The following is a 17,156-nucleotide window of genomic DNA, read 5'->3' as shown; positions in this document are numbered from 1 at the left end:
GAGTCCCTTTCTTCCTTATCTGGTTATGATTAAATCACTGTTTTAGAACTGGAAAGGACCTTAAGAATCTTCAGCCTCATACTGCAGAAGATGACACATTTCCACTTCTAGGTTCTGTAGGAAAAGGACTTAGGTTGAATGAGAAGGAAATTGTGTAGGTGATTTGGAGGAATTTGGACTAATAAAGAAGGTCAGAGATTGAATGTGGGGAAGAGAAATTGAGGAAAAAGCAAAGAAAAAGTTCCAGCTCCAGGTTCTACTTCTGCCTTCTCTGAGAGACGGCTGACAGTAAAGGGAAAGGAAAAGGATCAAGGACCTGAAGAGGAAGACAAGGCCAAACAGTTGGTGAGGTAAGAAAAGGTAAGTGAAGCAGAGTGATGAGTGGATTGGCGGGTGGGGTAAATTGGTGAAACCGTTGGTGCAAGGCCAAACAGAGGCGTAGGGTATGGTGAAGGATTGGTTGTCGAGACTAAGGACGGGAGGTTGAGTGAGGCTGTCAAAATTGTGAGGTCAAATTTGATAATTGGTTGTAAAGATTTTAGGTAAAGTGCGTAGGGGTGATACATAAATCTACAAGTAGTGAAACAATAAGGCTGAAAATCTCAACCCATGTAGGGATTAGGGAGTATTTTGCAGCTTTGTATTGAGTTCAAATGTTTCTGCTATAGTTGGGTGTGTTCCAAGTATAGACTGAGGTTCTTCCTGGAAGGAGGTAAAGATTCCATATTCTAAGTTGTTAGAGATGTTGAACTGTTACCAAAGGAAATGGAATCAAGTCTTTCACCTGGTAAAAGTGGGGGAACTGAAGTGGCCAAGGAGAGACTAGACCTTTATCAGGAGTTTGGAGGATGGAAGAATAAGGAAATCCATGAGACATTCAACAGAAAGGAGAAAAGGAGAGTTAGAAAGTTAGTAGAAAACAGGCTTTTAATGGGCTGGGAGGATACTGTGAGGAAGAAGCTATTTGTCTTCCAAGTAAGCTACAACAGAGCCACAGTAACAATCGGGGAACAGGTCATCTAGTAAAGCAAAGGGTGGTGGTTGGCAATTCTGGGCTTGGTGTTCTTAACTATTTGTCTGATGATCTAATAACAATAGACAATTTTGGTCTTTCCCTGTATATGAGGCTTAGTGAAATGGATTGAGTTATCACCCATTTGTTGATTAATGTGGACAGAAGTGATAAAAGGGGTCTAAAACGAATTGTGAAGACTTAGGTGCTAAATTATGAACTGTAAGAGTGCAGGTTGTGTTTTCTTTACTGTTGTCCACTGAAGGCAAGGGATGCAGAAGAGAAAAAATTGAATTGGGATGTGAATCATGGGCTAACAGAATGGGATTTGTACTTTGGAACCATGGCTTAAAAAATAGGGATGCTGATTTCTTGCCTGGGATGGAATACACCTGCTGACAAAGGCTGGTAAGAATGTATATTTGCACATTATCACCTGATAATTCTCTTAGCTTATCTGCCATCTTTTTTTTTTTTGACATTCAACTTTGTCAGTCACATACTCATTCCTTCTTGAGACATTTTTGTGATAATGCAGTTCACTGCTCTTCTGCAGATTAATTATTTTTAGTCCCTTCTAGTCTTCAACATTACTAGGCCTTCCTTGAGGGTCTTCAGCCAGAAATCAAAGGGGCAGGGTACTAACTCTGCTACATGATAACAAATTTCTTTCCCTTTGAGTTCAGGTTTGGTTACGCCCTCCAAGTTTGAATTTTGAATGACACTTTTCGGTCATTTATCTTGCAAAAATAATAATTAAAATTTGTTGGAATGGATTTTATTTAAAAATTGAAGTCTTGCATCTCAAAGGCGGTTGAATCAATTCTTTTGAATTGCAACTTTGAATCTGAAAAGATTTTTCAGAGATGTTCAAAGAGAATCAAAACATATCTGTTCTTGGTAAGCTTGACATGGATTGGACTTGGATTTGGGTGCATTTTTTTCTTTTACTTGTAGATAACGAGGAGGCAAGAGAATGAATGTACTTGTACTTTAAGAATTTGATTTCATCCCACATGACAGTATCACTAATATGTTTAGAGTAGGTTTGCCAGGTGGGTTAATCCACCTTGAAGAGAACTGCTCCAGGTGTGGAGGAAGGAAACTGAAAGGATTATAGCTATCCCACATTTGTCAGCCCCAAGTTCAATATTGGTATTATGTCTGAGAACATCTTTAAACTTAATGGAGATGCTATGTACTTAGAGCTAGGTGAGCATCACAACTTGGACAATAGAACAGCAACTCAGTATGAGTTTGTAGACTGTTGAAACCTATGTAAGGTTTGGTGAAATTTTGCCTTTATGCAAAAGGACAGATCTTGAATGAACTTCATACAAAATGGACTACTCAGGGATGTGTGTAAATCACAAGACTTGAGGGTGATCTTGAGCGAAATACAAACAAATAGCAGGCACGTAGAATAGTTACTTAAAAGAGTAATGTGGTACTTAAGATAAATTATCAAAGATATGTAAGAAGTGTGAAGTGACATTGGTTTATTTGAAAAAAACAAAACAAAACAAAACCCCAAAAACCCAGAAAAACAGGTCCTCAGTGTAATGCTATAGTTTGGGGTTTACTATAAAGTCCACCTGCTTTGGATCATAAGCAAACCTTTTACTCTTCTTTGTCCATATTGGGCCCTTAAGCACCATGTTCGGTTTGGGCTTCCATAACTTAATGCAAAAGTTAACAGAGGCCTGAAAAAACGGAGCTAAGGAATTCAAGGAAAAGACTACTAAGTTGGGGTTGTGGGTATGGGGGTGCAACTTAATTCCTTATCCACATCGGTGCAGTCTAAGTAAGGATGTTGACCAAAGGTTTTTTCTAAAATGGTAACATGCTTAAAATTTCAAGAGACCATAATCATATTTAGGACCGACTCCATACTACTTTAGCTTTGTAAATGATTCAATATTTAATAGACCTTCTTCCATCTTCCCAACATAATGAAATGATGAATAAATTGATGAATTATACCTTTATTGATTGCATGCAACTTCTAATGAAAAACATTCATGATCCTACTAAAGTTTAACAATCTTAACAGCAGAAAAAGTTTTACAACTACATTACTTTTTACTTAAACACTTATTTGTTTGTTTTCTAGGAGAATTTGACATGATTACATTTACGTTCCAATCTATTTATACTTTAGAAATGCATCGAGGCTTATCAGACGACGCCATTTGCAAACTGTCATGATCCTCCTCGTCTACAAATTGTCATAATCATCGTCGTCTTCATGTTTTCTTTTCAATGCATTTGGCGACTCAACAGGGGTGTTCTGTGATACCACATTGGTAGTGATGAGGATGTTTTTTGGCCCAATCAGAGAAGGGTTAATCAGAACATTCTGAACAGCAGGAGCTGCAGGAACAGCTGGAAAATAAAAACATAAACACCCAAAACAGGTATTGAGATCTCAAAGCAGAACAGAGTTAAATATATTAAGAATAGGATTTCAAGGTAAAAAGAGCCTGCCTTTTTCACTAGTTGTTTAAGGACAGGGGAGACATGGCCATCCATGGTTTTTGGCAGCAGGGAAAGTCAGCAGCTAGGGAGAGACTGAAGCTTAGAGAAAGAACGGAGATGATAATGTGCTGAAGAAGATGGGAGGGGATGGTAGCGCAGGACCACCTCTTCATCACAGACTGTACTGAGGGAGATGACCTACTCTTATCTCATGCTGGAATTCTATGAGATGGGGGGAGCTCAAGGACCCTCACTGTTTTTGGTGAAGTATGACGTGAGATCCTTAACAAAGAGGAGGTGCCTGGAGCTCAAGGAGCAATGATGACAAGGTTTGAAACAGCTATACAGAGTGAGATAGTGAATTGGGACCCAGGGAGGAATAGAATGTTTGCCTTATTGCTGGGAGGCCCACTTGGAATTAGACTGCAAACCTGTAGTAGTTAGGGATGAAATCTCTTAACTTACAAAACACCAACTGGGGGTGTGTGTGTGTGTGAGAGATTATTTCCTTTACAATCGGATACACTAGAGTTCCTTTGAGTAGTGAGGCACTAGTTCCTAGCATAATGATTCGACTTAGTAAAAAACATTTAATCTTTAAAGAATCTCTTATGATGTGAAATGTGTGTTCCTTTTGTGAGATTAGTAACGTGTCTGAAGAGTTCTGTGTTTGGGCTGCACACAGGGACAATCAAGTGACAGCTGTTTTCTCAAAGCTTTGTGAGAATTTCAGAACAAGTACAGGACGTATTAGACATGTTGCTGCCATTATTTGGGAAACAAATATTGACATGAATCCAAAGTGCTCAAATACCTGGGGTATAGTGACCCCAGACTGATTCATTACCTGGCTTGGCAACAGCAGACTGAGAAGGTGGTATCTGCACAGTGAACCTTTGACCTGGCACTGACACAGGGGTCCCAACTTTAGTTGAAACAGCAACTGTCTGTGCAGATGGGGTACCTGTAATTAACATTACCATATTCTATTAGTTAGATGACTTAGTACCAGTATCCATAGCAATTTCTCTCTTTTTACTATCTTCAAAGCACAGGTAATGAGAAATCTGGGGAAGGGTTGGTTCATTAACAGCATTAAAAGAACACATAACATTGTTAAGTTTGTTAGCTTGTTTTTAGATGGGACAAACTTTCAGGAGGCCCTGGCATTGAGAATATAAAGTAAATCAGACCTGAGCTAGTTTTGTGATCAGTACCGAGTGTTGTATTTTAGGAAGGAAACAGGTAAGCTGCCGAACCCCCAGAAGAGGCCTACAGGCCTGGGGAAAGGTGGGTGGTCACATTCTTTGGAGGAGACGCTGAAGGAAAGTGCTAGAGATGTAGAGCTTAAGGAAGAGAAGGCCTAGAGGGAACATGAGAGCTCAAGTATCTGAAGGCTACTTAGGCACTCTTCCTATGCAGGAAAGATCTGATTAGACTGGTTCTGTTTGGCCCAGTGGGCAAAATTAGGGGCAATGGGTATGAGTTGGAAAGAAGTACATTGAGGCTAGATGTCAGGAAGAACTTCCTAACAATTAGAGCGTCTGTAAGTTGGGCTGGGTGCCTGCCTGGGGACGAGAGGGCTTCCCTTCACTGGGATTCTCCAAGCTCAGAGTGGTTCAGGGGCCACTGAAGGCCACTATCATAAATAATGCGAAGCTCACCTCCAGCTTCATGAAACAATGACATGGGTGTGTGTGTAAAAATTCAAGTCATAATAAGCACATGGGGGCTTTCCAATCACCCTGGACTAAAAATAAAATCCAAGCATTAAGAATATTCTTCCAAAATGCTTTATTAGAACTTTATTGCTTTGTAGTAAACGCTCCTATCCAGAGAAAGCTAGGAGTTCCTTTCTCTTACCCAAAGTAGGAGTGCTTGGTCTGCTGCTAACAGCACCAACACTCAGACGGGGAACACTTATCCTGCCAGCTGGAGCAGGCCCCTGGAAAAAAAAGAAAAGCCACGATTCTTGATTCTGATTTGACATCTTAAAATCCATCTGGATTGTTGACGGTTTAAAAACCCCAAAATTTACAAAGAAGAATGTTTTCTTTATAAGTAATCCACAAATCCAACATGGTATGACAAAGATTTACATTAAAAATTATGTTTCTTCTTTCTCTAGCCTTTATTTAATGTTCCTGTTTTAATCTTTTTTTTCCCCCCGACATTTAACTCAAGTCACAAATATGCCAGGAATATTTTCAAATGGCTATTTACACTTGATCCATTACAAATTCCTTTGATCTAATCTCAACTGAGTCCTTCCTGATGTAAGCGAGTTTTTTTTGTTAAACTCTCATGCTATGCCTGTTCCAATTTCCTCAAGCCCTCATCACCACCAATGCCCTCAGTCCATCTTCTTTCAGCAGATGACCTTGTGTCCTACTTACTGGGAAAAAAAAAGAAAAATAAACCACACAAAGCCAAAACCTGTGACAATCAACATGAGCTCCTCCCTCTCATCTTCTGCCTCCTTCCTGCCTATAAACATGTCCAGGTTTTTCCTATCCTTAAAGATCCTTCATCTGAGCCTGTCATGCCCTTAAGCAGTTGCATGTTTTATATATATATATATATATATATATATATACACACACACACACACATATACATATGTATGTGTATATATATGTGTTATATATCTCTCTATATCTCCTCCCAAACTCCCAGAGAGTTGTCTATATTCACTTCCTTAGTATCTATTCACTTCCCACCCTCTCAAGTGTTGCTTTCCAGCTTTTGCTGGAATTGCTGTCTTACAAGTTACCAGTGATCTCCTGGTGGTGGTTGTTTTTTTATTTTTTATTTTTCTGGCTAGGCAGTGGGGTTAAGTGACTTGCCCAGGGTCACACAGCTAGTAAGTGTTATGTGTCTGAGGCCGGATTTGAACTCAGGTCCTCCTGAATCCAGGGCTGGTGCTCTATCCACTGTGCCAACTAGCTGCCCCCCAGTGATCTCTTAACTGCTAATATGACATCCTTTCCTCAGTCGTCATCCTCCTTGACTTCTTCTGGCACAAGACATGCTATTTACTACCTCTCACACCCTTCAGTGTTCTTTCTTCTCTTGGCTTCTGGGATAACTTCTCTTCTGGAGTTCCTCCTCCCTATGTGACCATTTCTTCTCAACCTCCTTTTCTGGCTCAATGATCATTTCCTACCCCTCAATTGTGGGTTTCCTACAAAGCTCTATTCTAGACCCTCTTCTCTATCTACTCTTGTCCTCTCTGGATGATCTCCCTCAGTTCCTGTGGATTCAGTCATCCTTGTGAAGATGACCTCCAAATCTATATCCAGAATTAGAATTAAACTTTCTCTTGAACTTCAGTCCTACATCAATCACTGCTTGTCTGGCCATCCTCAATCTTATCAACTAGTGATTTATTAAGACTACTTACATGTCAGGCACTGTGCTAGGTGCTGGGAATACAAGAACAAAGAATTAACCAATCCCTACTCCTAGGGAAAATATGTTCCAATGAGGGAGACAAGCACATATAGAAATCTATCGGTACAAATATATACAAAATAGTTCGATACAAGGTAGATTGGAAAGGAAGACACTAGCAAAGTGATCAGGAAAGGCTTCATGAAGATGGTGCTTGAGCTGGATCTTAAAGAAGAGAGAGATTTTGAGGCAGAGAGGAGGGAGTGCATTCCAGGCAAGTGGGATAGCCAGTACAAAGGCATGGAGATGAGATGGAGCATAGTGTGTGAGGAACAGAAAGCTGGCTTGCAGAGTGTAGGCAGGAGGAGTATGTCTGGTGAGGGTACAAAGGTAGGTTGGGGCCAGGTTGTGTAGGCCTTTCAAAGCTAGTTGAGGAGTTTATATTTTCTTCTAGAGGCAACAGGAAATCAAAGGGGAGTCACATGGTCAGATCTGTGCTTTTAAGGAAACTGGTTTTGGCAGTGGTATGTAGGATGGGCTGAAGTGGTGAGAGACGTAAGGCAATCAGGCCAATTAATGATGACTACCTAAGTGAGGGGTGATGAGAACCTGAACTAAATTGGTAGCTGTGTGAGTGGAGGAAAGGGCCCCATACGAGAGATGTGAAGATAGAGATGGCAAGATCTGGCAACTAACTGGGTGTGGTGGGTGAGGGAGAGCAAGGTGTCAAGGAAATGCCGAGATTACACACCTGAGATACTGGCAGGATGGTGTTTAGGGGAAAAGACAATTCTGTTTCAGACACACTGAGTTTGAGATTTCTCTAGGCCATCCAGTTTCTGTCCAATAGATAGCAGACATTTGGTGATGCAGGACTCCAGGTCAGAGTGTATATAGATTTGAGTCAACTGCGTAGAGATGATGATCAAATCCATGGGCATCTCAAACTCAATACATTCATAAATCTACTCCTCCAAATTTCCACATTAATTTTGAAGGCTCCGCCATCCTCCCAAGCCATCCCACTTTTGTAACTGCACGGCCCTTGTTACTCTTTCCTCTCCCTCCCTATGCCAAAGTTGGTCTAAGTCTTGTTGATTCTACCTCATCATCGTCTTTCCACTCAAACTGCCTGTATCACTTGCTTGGATTATTGGTCTTCCTGCTTCCATTTTCTCTCATATCCCATCCATTCTCTATGCAGCTGGCAGAATAATCCTCCTGCTATACAGCCCTGACCACCTCAAAAACCTTCAGTGGCTCCCTATTGGTTTCTAGGATACAATACAAACTCTTCACCCTGGCATTTATGGTCCTCTACGATCTCCAACCTACCTTTCTAGCCTTCACTCCTTTTTCATGTACTGTATGTTCCAGCCAAACTCAACTACTGGTGTGTTCCCCGAGTTCAACATTCCATCTACTGCTTCTCTGAATGTGTCCAAATTGTGCCCTATCCCCAGATGTACTCTTACTTCAAGGCTCAGGGCAGGCGTCCCCTCCTAAGGGAAGATTTCCATGATCTCCTCAGGTGTTAGTACCCCTCCCTCAAATCATGTGATATTTTCTTTTCTATGAACATGCTATGTCAATCACTTCAGTAGAACATAAGCTTCCTGAGGGCAAGGAATGTTTCACTTCTGTCTTTTTATCCCTAGTGTCTTGCATGCAGCACATGGTAAATATTTGCTTGCATTTTGGCTCTCCCATTAGGTTGTAAGCTTCTTGAGGGCAGGGACTGTCTTGTGTCTCTTTTTGTATCCCCTTAGCACAGTGACTGGAACATAGTAGGTGCTTAATAAATGTTTATTGATTGGTTAGTACCTAATGTATCTTTGTGGAATTTAGTTGAATCTCCGCTTAGATACTGTAGTACAGTTTCAGGAGGGCTTCTATTTTCACAATGTTAGACAGGTTGTATTTGCATTTTCATCAGTGAACACCTTAACTGAAGGACATGTCCAATGATGTCACTTCAGGCAGGGAAGGTAGATATCCTGATGATGATGATGATGATGGTAGTGAGGCCCTTCCTGGAATCAAGAGAGGTGGGCTCAAATCCCATCTTTGGGACTCACTAGCTAGCTTTGTGACCTCAGGTGAGTTCCTTCCCTTGCATGGGCCTCATTTTCCTAGGACTGAATAATTAGCATGATTTAAAGGAAGCTTAGCAAGCTTTCTTTCATCTCTTATAATGACTATAGCCTAAAGTAGGCCCAGCTCCTAATGTTATACAGCTTAATATACTTCAGTAGGATAGGGATAGTTTCATTAGTCTAGAGAACTCCTGGGTAAGGAAATTCCCTTTACCAATGTAGGTTGGCACCTTCTCTCTAACTTTTAGTTCTAAGAATACTAACCAGATCTCTGAGAGAGAGAGTAAGTGACTTGCTCAGGGTCACACAGCTGGGATGGGTCAGAGGTGTGACTGGGATCCAGGGCTTCAAGAACAAAGTCCTTCCTGAGCTTACCATCTCCTACATCACACTGCCTCCTTTCAAAAGAATAGTTGGCTAGAAAGAATTTTAAAATAATTTTAAGTACTAATAAGTTATTTTAGCTAATGCCTAGTAATTTTTTTTTACTATGGGATAAATGGTACTATTCTGGAAATACTTATTTTCTTTTTGAAAAAGAATCACAAAACACTCACCTTTTTTGGTAAAGGCTTAAGTCTGTAGTTTGGTGCTGTTAAACAGTATCTGTCGGGTGGGAGTCTAAGTCCTGAATATGGCTTAATCAATGGTAAAGGGGTTTGATTTTTTTGTCTTGCAATATCTAATAGAAACTGAGAAAAATAAACCCTAGTTAGTGCTGTGTTCTCTCTCTCTCCCCCTCTTCCCCCCAGATAAAACAGATGTTTAAATAAAAGTTACTCACATCTCTTGGGGGAGGGGAAGTAAAAGACTGATCAGATCGACACTGGATTGCCAATCGCACATCATCTGCATCAACAGTGGCTTTCTTAGCATGGCTTGAATAAATTTTTGCATCATCCAAAATTGTTGTTACATATCCTTTGAGAATGGAGACAATTTCCTCTTAGACATATGAGAAAGGCTTAGTCTTATTTGGGTTATGTTATAGGAATATTTATTTTTAAAGACTATTAATTTGAGATGTTATGGCTTCTAAATATATATATATAATATATATATATATATATATATATATATATATATATATATATATATAATATATATATATATATATATATATATATATATAAATGTGTGTATATATATATGGAGAGAGAGAGAGAGAAAGTTTGCCTTATACTATCCATTTAAATACTTACCACAATAAAAATAATAACTGCCCTCTCTGAGTTCAGCCCACTTTGTGTACTTTAAGATTAGGTTTATGTGGCTGACGTAGAAAATACAATTCTATTAGAATTATAGAAGACATTAGTATCAAATTATTTGACTGAATTAGAGAAATTTTGTTTTGTGGGTCACTCACGGAAGGCAAACTCCAGCATCTGATTGATTACTTTTGGCTCATAATCTGTAATTCCCATATCCTTCAGGATTTGTGCCATCACCTGTGGGTTTAAATAAAGTAGTAAGCTATCCTCACCAAAACAGACAGCCTAAACACTGAACTCTAAAGTTTGCCTAAAAGCAGTCCAAGGTCACACCTACTGTCACCTGGAAAGCAAACTGTTCCCTTTATTTTTATTTCGTATCTAGATTTCAGACACGGCACCTTTTCTGAATACCTAAGTGTCTCCAATTCTTAAAAGACTTCCAAATGAATTCCCACTCTTTCCCTGTATAAACTCCAAAAGTCACTAGTTTCCTTCTTTGAGGGTTAACAATCTCACCAAGTTTCTATATGTAATTTTTTAGTTAAAAAATAAAAAAGGTGGGTGTGACATAGGATCTTGAGAACATTTACATAGCCTGTGTGTGAATCCCCCCCCCCCCGGAAGTTTGCTTCTGGAGGAGTGGCTTTAGCAGTCTTGTCATTTTGGGGATGGAGAATGAGGCTGGCATTCTTCCAAAATAAATGAGCAAAGGATATGAACAGGCAGTTTTCAAAAGAAAAAAAGCAAGTAGAAACTTTCTCAATAAATAAAGGAATAAAGCAAGGACACCCACTCTCTCCACTATTATGTGATAATGGTTCTAGAACACGAACAATAGCAGTAAGACAAGAGAAAGAAATTTAAGGCATAAAGACAGGTAAAGAGGAGATAAAACTATTCCTATTAGTCAACAACATGATGATTTACTTAGAAAATCCTAGAGAATCAGCAAAGATATCAATTGAAACAATAGCTTCAGCAAAGTTGCAACCTACAAAATAAATCCACACACAACCCCCCCCCAGTATTTCTATATAATAACAAAGTCCGAAAGGCCATAATAGAAAGGAAAATCCCAATCAAAATAACTACAAAATGTATAAAATACTTAGGAATCTACCAAAGTACGCTAAATATTTGGAAAGATTCACTTATAAAGTACTACTTAAAGAAATAAAGAACTTAAATAGCTAGAGGAATATTCAGTGCTCATGTCTGAGTCATGCCAATATAACAAGAATCACAATACCAAAGTTTAATTTACACTTTTAATGCTATACCAAGCTATCAAAGGGATATTTTGTAGAACTGAATCAAATAAACACAAAATCCATTTGGAGAAATAAAAAGATTTAGAATAACAAGGAAAATAATGAAAAGAGGGAGGGATAAAGGGAGAACAGAACTTCCAGATCTCAAATTACATTATATAGCAGCAATCAGCAAAACCATTTAGTATTGGTTGAAAAATAGAGAGAGAGAGAGAGAGAGAGAGAGAGAGAGAGAGAGAGAGAGAGAGAGAGAGAGAGAGAGAGAGAGAGAGAGATCAGTGGAACAGATTAGACAAGGAAGAATCAGAAACCATGGAACTCAATAATCCAGTGTTAGTCAGAAAACATAAAATTATTTAGGAAAGAACTCTTTTTGATTAAAAACTACTGGGAAAGCTGTAAAGCAGACTGGCAGAAACTAGGCTTATATTAAAATCTTATGCCATATTCCACAATAAATTCTAAATGGATATGTGACCTTAACATTAAAGATAATAGCATTAAAAATTAGAAGAGAAGCAGATCATATAACATAGGTAATGAGGAGATAAAACTGTATTTGCTGATGCCATGGTTTTCTTAGAAAATCCTAAGGAAATCAGCAAAGACACTAATTAGGATAACAGTTGCATTACTGCAGGTTACAAAAATGAACTCGAAAAACTCAACAGATTTCTATACATAATAACAAAACCTGTGTGGCAACAATGTAAATAGCTGGAGGAATATTCACAATGCTGGTGGCTGGGCCATGCCAATATAATAAAAGTAACAATACTAGCAGTTTTAATGTTATACCAATCAAACTGTCAAGGAGATACTTCACAGAACTCAATCAAATACTAATTCATTTGAAGGAATGAAAGAATATCAAGAGGTTGGGATAAAGGAGGAATAGCACTCCCAGACCTCAAAATATAAAGAAGTTATCAACCATTTGGTATTTGTTTTAAAATATGGAATTTATAAATAGAACCCAATAACCCAGTGTTCAATAAACCAGAAAACATAAATTACTCAGGGAAGAACTCCCTAGTTAATAAAAACTGATGGGAAACCTAAGAAAGCAGTCTGGCAGAAATTAGGGTTAAATCAACATCTTGTTCCATATTCCACAATAAATTCTACAGGGATACATGACCTTAATATTCAAGATCATATTATTAGAAGAGAAGCAGATCTTATATTTTTTGCAGCTATGGGTAAGAAAATCTTTTCTTCTTTAGAATTCAAACACAATCACTGAATTAGACAAAAGAAATATTACAAATGCTGTTTTATTAAATCAAGTACATAAATAAAATAAATCCACAACACATGTAAACCCACATCATACTCTTATAACAATGTACTCAATAGCTATGGTGAAGAATGGGGTCACACTTAGAGGAGGGGGGGAACCATGGGCTCAGGGTAACTCACAACTCTAGACTTCTGGTCATTGTCATTGGTTCACGCAGAAACATTTTTTTTTTACACCAAAGACTGGGGAAATCTTTTTCCTCTTCTCTAATCAGATACATCCTTTATAAACTCTTTCAAATAACCATCACCCACCCTTAAAAGTATTTCCAGGAAGTGTTAACTCTTAACATTAGTAGCAGTTCTCTTTAAGCTGCCAAGCTCAACAAACTGGCTATTTCTGAGATATACAGACTAGACCAGCCAATTGGATGTTACGCTGTACAATCAAAATGGGGCTTACAGCAAAACAGTTCAATTTCACTTCCAGCTCACCTTCAGATACCTCAGCAGTTACAACTCCCACCCCCTGCTTTTCCTTCTCCAACCAGAGGTGGCAGCAAAGAGTAACAAGTCCTTAAGAAAAGGGGCACTTTTCTCCAACTGTAGGTGACGCTGGTACTCTTGACCAATGAAATCAGTTCTCCCTGACCAATCAGAAATCACTCAGCTGAAGCCTTCTCAGCTGACTTCCTCTACCTGTCTGAGCTCCAGACTGAGCAGCTTTTCACCCTACCCCTGCTGTCTTCACTTCTTCTTAGGCTCCTCTTCCTCTGCTGCTGCTGTCTTCTCTGGCCCTTCGCCTGCTGCTCTCTCCCTGTAGTAGTTGGAGTTCAATGGCTCATATGAGAGCATCCTGGCTTTCAGTGATTGACCTTTTACTTAAAAAGTCACAACTCCCCAAATTTCTCCTATCAAATTGAGAGTCCTTTTTCTTTTTTTTAAATAAGTTTTTTTTATTGATGTCTTTTTTACATCACCAGAATTTCCCCCAGTTTCCCTTGCCCTCTCAAAGAGCCATGCCATATGACAAATAACATTTTAAAGACTCTGCCCCCCCATCAGCAAAACTGATCAAGACATTGCAAGTCTAAAATATGTACAGTGTACCACATTCATTGCCCTCCCACTTCTGCCAAGGGGTGTGTGAGGGTGTCTTCTCATATCTTGTTGGGGGCTATGCTTGTTCTTTGTAATTTTGCAACATTATCTTCTGATTTTTTTTTTGTGGTGGTTCCTTCTTGTTCACATTATTGTACTCACTATGTATATTGTTTTCTTGGCCCTGCTTACTTTGCTCTGCATCAGTTCATGTAGATCTTTCCCTGCTTCTCTGTTTTCATATTTGTCATTTCTTACGGCACAGCAATATTCCATTATATTCTTAGACCACAATTTGTTTAGTCATTCTCCAATCAATGGGCATCTGCTTTGTTTTTAATTCTCTTCTGTAACAAAAAATGCTGCTATAAATATTTTGGTGTATATGAGGATCTTTTTGTCAATGGCCTCCTTGGGGGTATAAATGTAATAGTGGAATCTCTGGGTCAAAGGTATGGACCTTTTAGTTACTTTAGTTGATTAATTCCAAATAAAAAAGGAAATCCCATTGAAAATAACTATAAAATGCATAAAATATATGGAGATCAATGTATAAAGTCGAAAGAATATTCAAAATCACTAACAGGAAATATGTATGTCAAAACAATCTTGAGGTTTCATCTCACAGCACACTGGCAAAGATGACAAAAGCTGGGAAGCGTTAATGTTGGAGGGGTCAATAAAGTACATTAGTGCACTGTGGAGCTGTGATTCAGAACAACCATTTTGAAAAGCATTTGCAATTGCTCAAATAAAATGACTGAAAGGTTCATATTGTATGTCTGACTCAGAGATTCCATGACTAGATTTGTATCCCAAGGAGATCACTGATAAGAAGAAAGACCCCATGTATACCAATATGTTTATAGCAGCATTTCTGACATAGCAGAGAATTGGAAATAAAGTTAGATGCCCACTGATTGGGGAACGGTTAACTGAATTTTGGTACATGAATGTAATAGAATATTACTGTAAGAAATGAGGAATTTGATTAATAGAGAAAAAAGAAAAAATTTTAAGATTTAATGCACCATGAAGCAGAGCCAAAAAACAGTCTGTGCAACAATGTAAATTGAAGGGATCATAAAAAATAAAAAATGATTGTTGCAAAATTACAGGTAACACATATGGCCCCAAAGAAAAGATATACTAATAATAGTATGATCAATAATACAATATTAATATCAACCATTTGTTCTTAAAGGACTACATAAATTCTAGCTAATATTATCATACAATAATAATAACTGTTGGCTAGAATCTATAAAACATTTAAGGTTTGCAAAATGCTTTACCTATATTATCTCATTTTGTCCTGGAACAACATGAGGAGATTTCCCCGCTCCCCCTCCCCCTGCTTTACAGAGGTGGGAGGTCCAAAGGTGTGGTACTTTGCATATATTTTCTAGACTTTTCTATGTATTGATTATTTTTGCTGATTTATTTTTCTATTTTTCCTTTTTTTTTCCCCTTGAAAAATGTTATTTGTTATATGAGATGGCTCTCTGGGAAGGGGGAGGAGGGAAAAGGGAGGAGGGAAAAGGGAGGAGGGAAAAGGAAAGAGGAGGGTTGCTAGGAGACATTTTGGTTATATAAAAAAGATAGCAATAAAATTTTATTTAAAAAAAAGAAATTCAAGTGATCAACCACCATATGACAGAATACTCCAAATTACTAATAAGAGAAATCCAAATCCGAACAACTGAGGTTTCATCTCCCACCCTTCAGATTCGCAAAGATGATAAAAGACCCAAATGGTAAAAAATGTCGCAGGGGCTGTGGAAAGAGGCACAATGATGGTGAAGTAGGCAAAACGAGGATAACAATTTACAGGATGACCTCAGTAAATGTAAATGAAAACAACCTTGAAAGATTGACTACCAATCAGTACAGTGAACCAATCATGGCGTCTTTCAAGTCTCAACTAAAATCCCACCTTCTGCAGGAGGCCTTTCTCGATCATTCTCTATGCTAGCGCCTTCCCTCTGGCCATTACCTCCCATTTTATCTTCTATACAGCCTGTCTGTGCAGCATCTTTTCCATACTGTCTCCCCCTATTAGAATGTGGGCTCCTTGAGAGCAAGGAGCCAGGTTGTTTTGTTTTGTTTTGTTTTGTTTTTGCCTTTCTTTGTATCCGCAGCGCTTAGCGCATAGCAAGCCATTAATGCTTGCTGACAGACTGACTAGAAGGAGGTACATGTTCATTTTCTTCTTTTTTAAAAATTTCTTTCTATATGGTTTCAATATATTTTATTCTTTTTAATGACGTTTTAATTTTTCCGATCAACAAAAATCCGACTTCTCTCCCGCCCACCTCCTCCCTCCCCCGAGCCGCCTCCCCCCCCAGAGAAAGCAAAGGGAAAAAATATACATCTATCTATCTATAGCTATCTATAGCTATCTAGATAGCTATAGATAGATATATAAAACAACAACCTCACTGCCCAGCAAAACAAATTCCCGCATTGGTGGCATCCATTTTCTGGCCGGTCAATGCGTCGATTTGCTTTGCTGGACTGTAATTATTTGGTGCAAGGGTGGGTTCTATGCGGAGGTGGGGAGGGGCGGCAATGGGTAGTGGCGATGATGCGAAGAAAAAAGAGGGCGTCAATCGTTAAAGAAAAAACAAACACACAAACAACAACAACAAAAAAACCCCCAATCCCAAAGAGAATCGGACGGCCAAAGGAGCCTCTGCGGGGGCGGTGGGACTGGAGGGTATTGGGGGGCTGGCACAGCTTACGGCCCAGACCAGGCCCTCGGAGAGTGGGGGGGGAGAAGGGTGGGGCAGGCGCCGCGGAGAGGCCTCTGCGACAGAAGCTCAGGAGCCTGAAGGCTACACCGACAGCTGGAGGACTATCCGCAGTGCGGGGGGGGGGGGAGTGGGGGGGGGCTGCAGACAAACCCAGCCGAGGTGCCGGGGGCGACAGCCACAGTCGGGCCTGGCAGCTGGAGGACCCTCGCCCTCTTTTCCCTTTTACCCGCGGGCGCGGAGCCTACCAGCTGCGCGCCTCGCTTGCACCTACCAGAGCATCCTTTGGCCCGCTCTTGGGAGATGCCATCTTAGCCGGCTCCATGGTACTCGACAGCTAGACTTCCGGTGCCGGGCAACGGGAGCTCACTCTTTATATAGGCCCCGCCCCTGGCTTGTTGGCGTAGGCGGGACGGAGGCTGGACCAAGAGGGGAGGACCAAGGTTTTGGGCTTTCCGTGCGGTGGCGCTGTGGAGGCCGTCGGAAGAGAGGGGGGCTCTAACTCGGGGGGGCGGTGCTTCTGTTCCTCTAACGGGAGTTCTTTGAAAGCAAAAAAGAGCCCCCCAAACTGACTGGGGCCAAACCTAGGAGGA

General features: G+C 39.8%; 1 protein-coding gene across 1 annotated transcript; it reads right to left on the bottom strand.

The window, feature by feature from the left end:
• Positions 1-2,981: 2,981 nt before the first annotated feature.
• On the bottom strand, positions 2,982-17,118 carry TAF9B (TATA-box binding protein associated factor 9b). Its single transcript, XM_020964529.2, has 7 exons — positions 16,838-17,118; positions 10,349-10,430; positions 9,764-9,900; positions 9,537-9,671; positions 5,354-5,435; positions 4,338-4,454; positions 2,982-3,397 (listed from the first exon to the last, which is right to left on the bottom strand). The coding sequence occupies exons 1-7, from the start codon at positions 16,886-16,888 to the stop codon at positions 3,231-3,233; spliced, it is 771 nt and encodes a 256-aa protein (XP_020820188.1). The 5' UTR covers positions 16,889-17,118; the 3' UTR covers positions 2,982-3,230.
• Positions 17,119-17,156: the final 38 nt, after the last annotated feature.

Source organism: Phascolarctos cinereus, unplaced genomic scaffold, assembly GCF_003287225.1.
Source record: "Phascolarctos cinereus isolate Bilbo 61053 unplaced genomic scaffold, phaCin_HiC Scaffold_8;HRSCAF=390, whole genome shotgun sequence".
Lineage (NCBI taxonomy): Eukaryota > Metazoa > Chordata > Mammalia > Diprotodontia > Phascolarctidae > Phascolarctos > Phascolarctos cinereus.
This window is presented reverse-complemented; position numbering and strand designations above follow the sequence as displayed.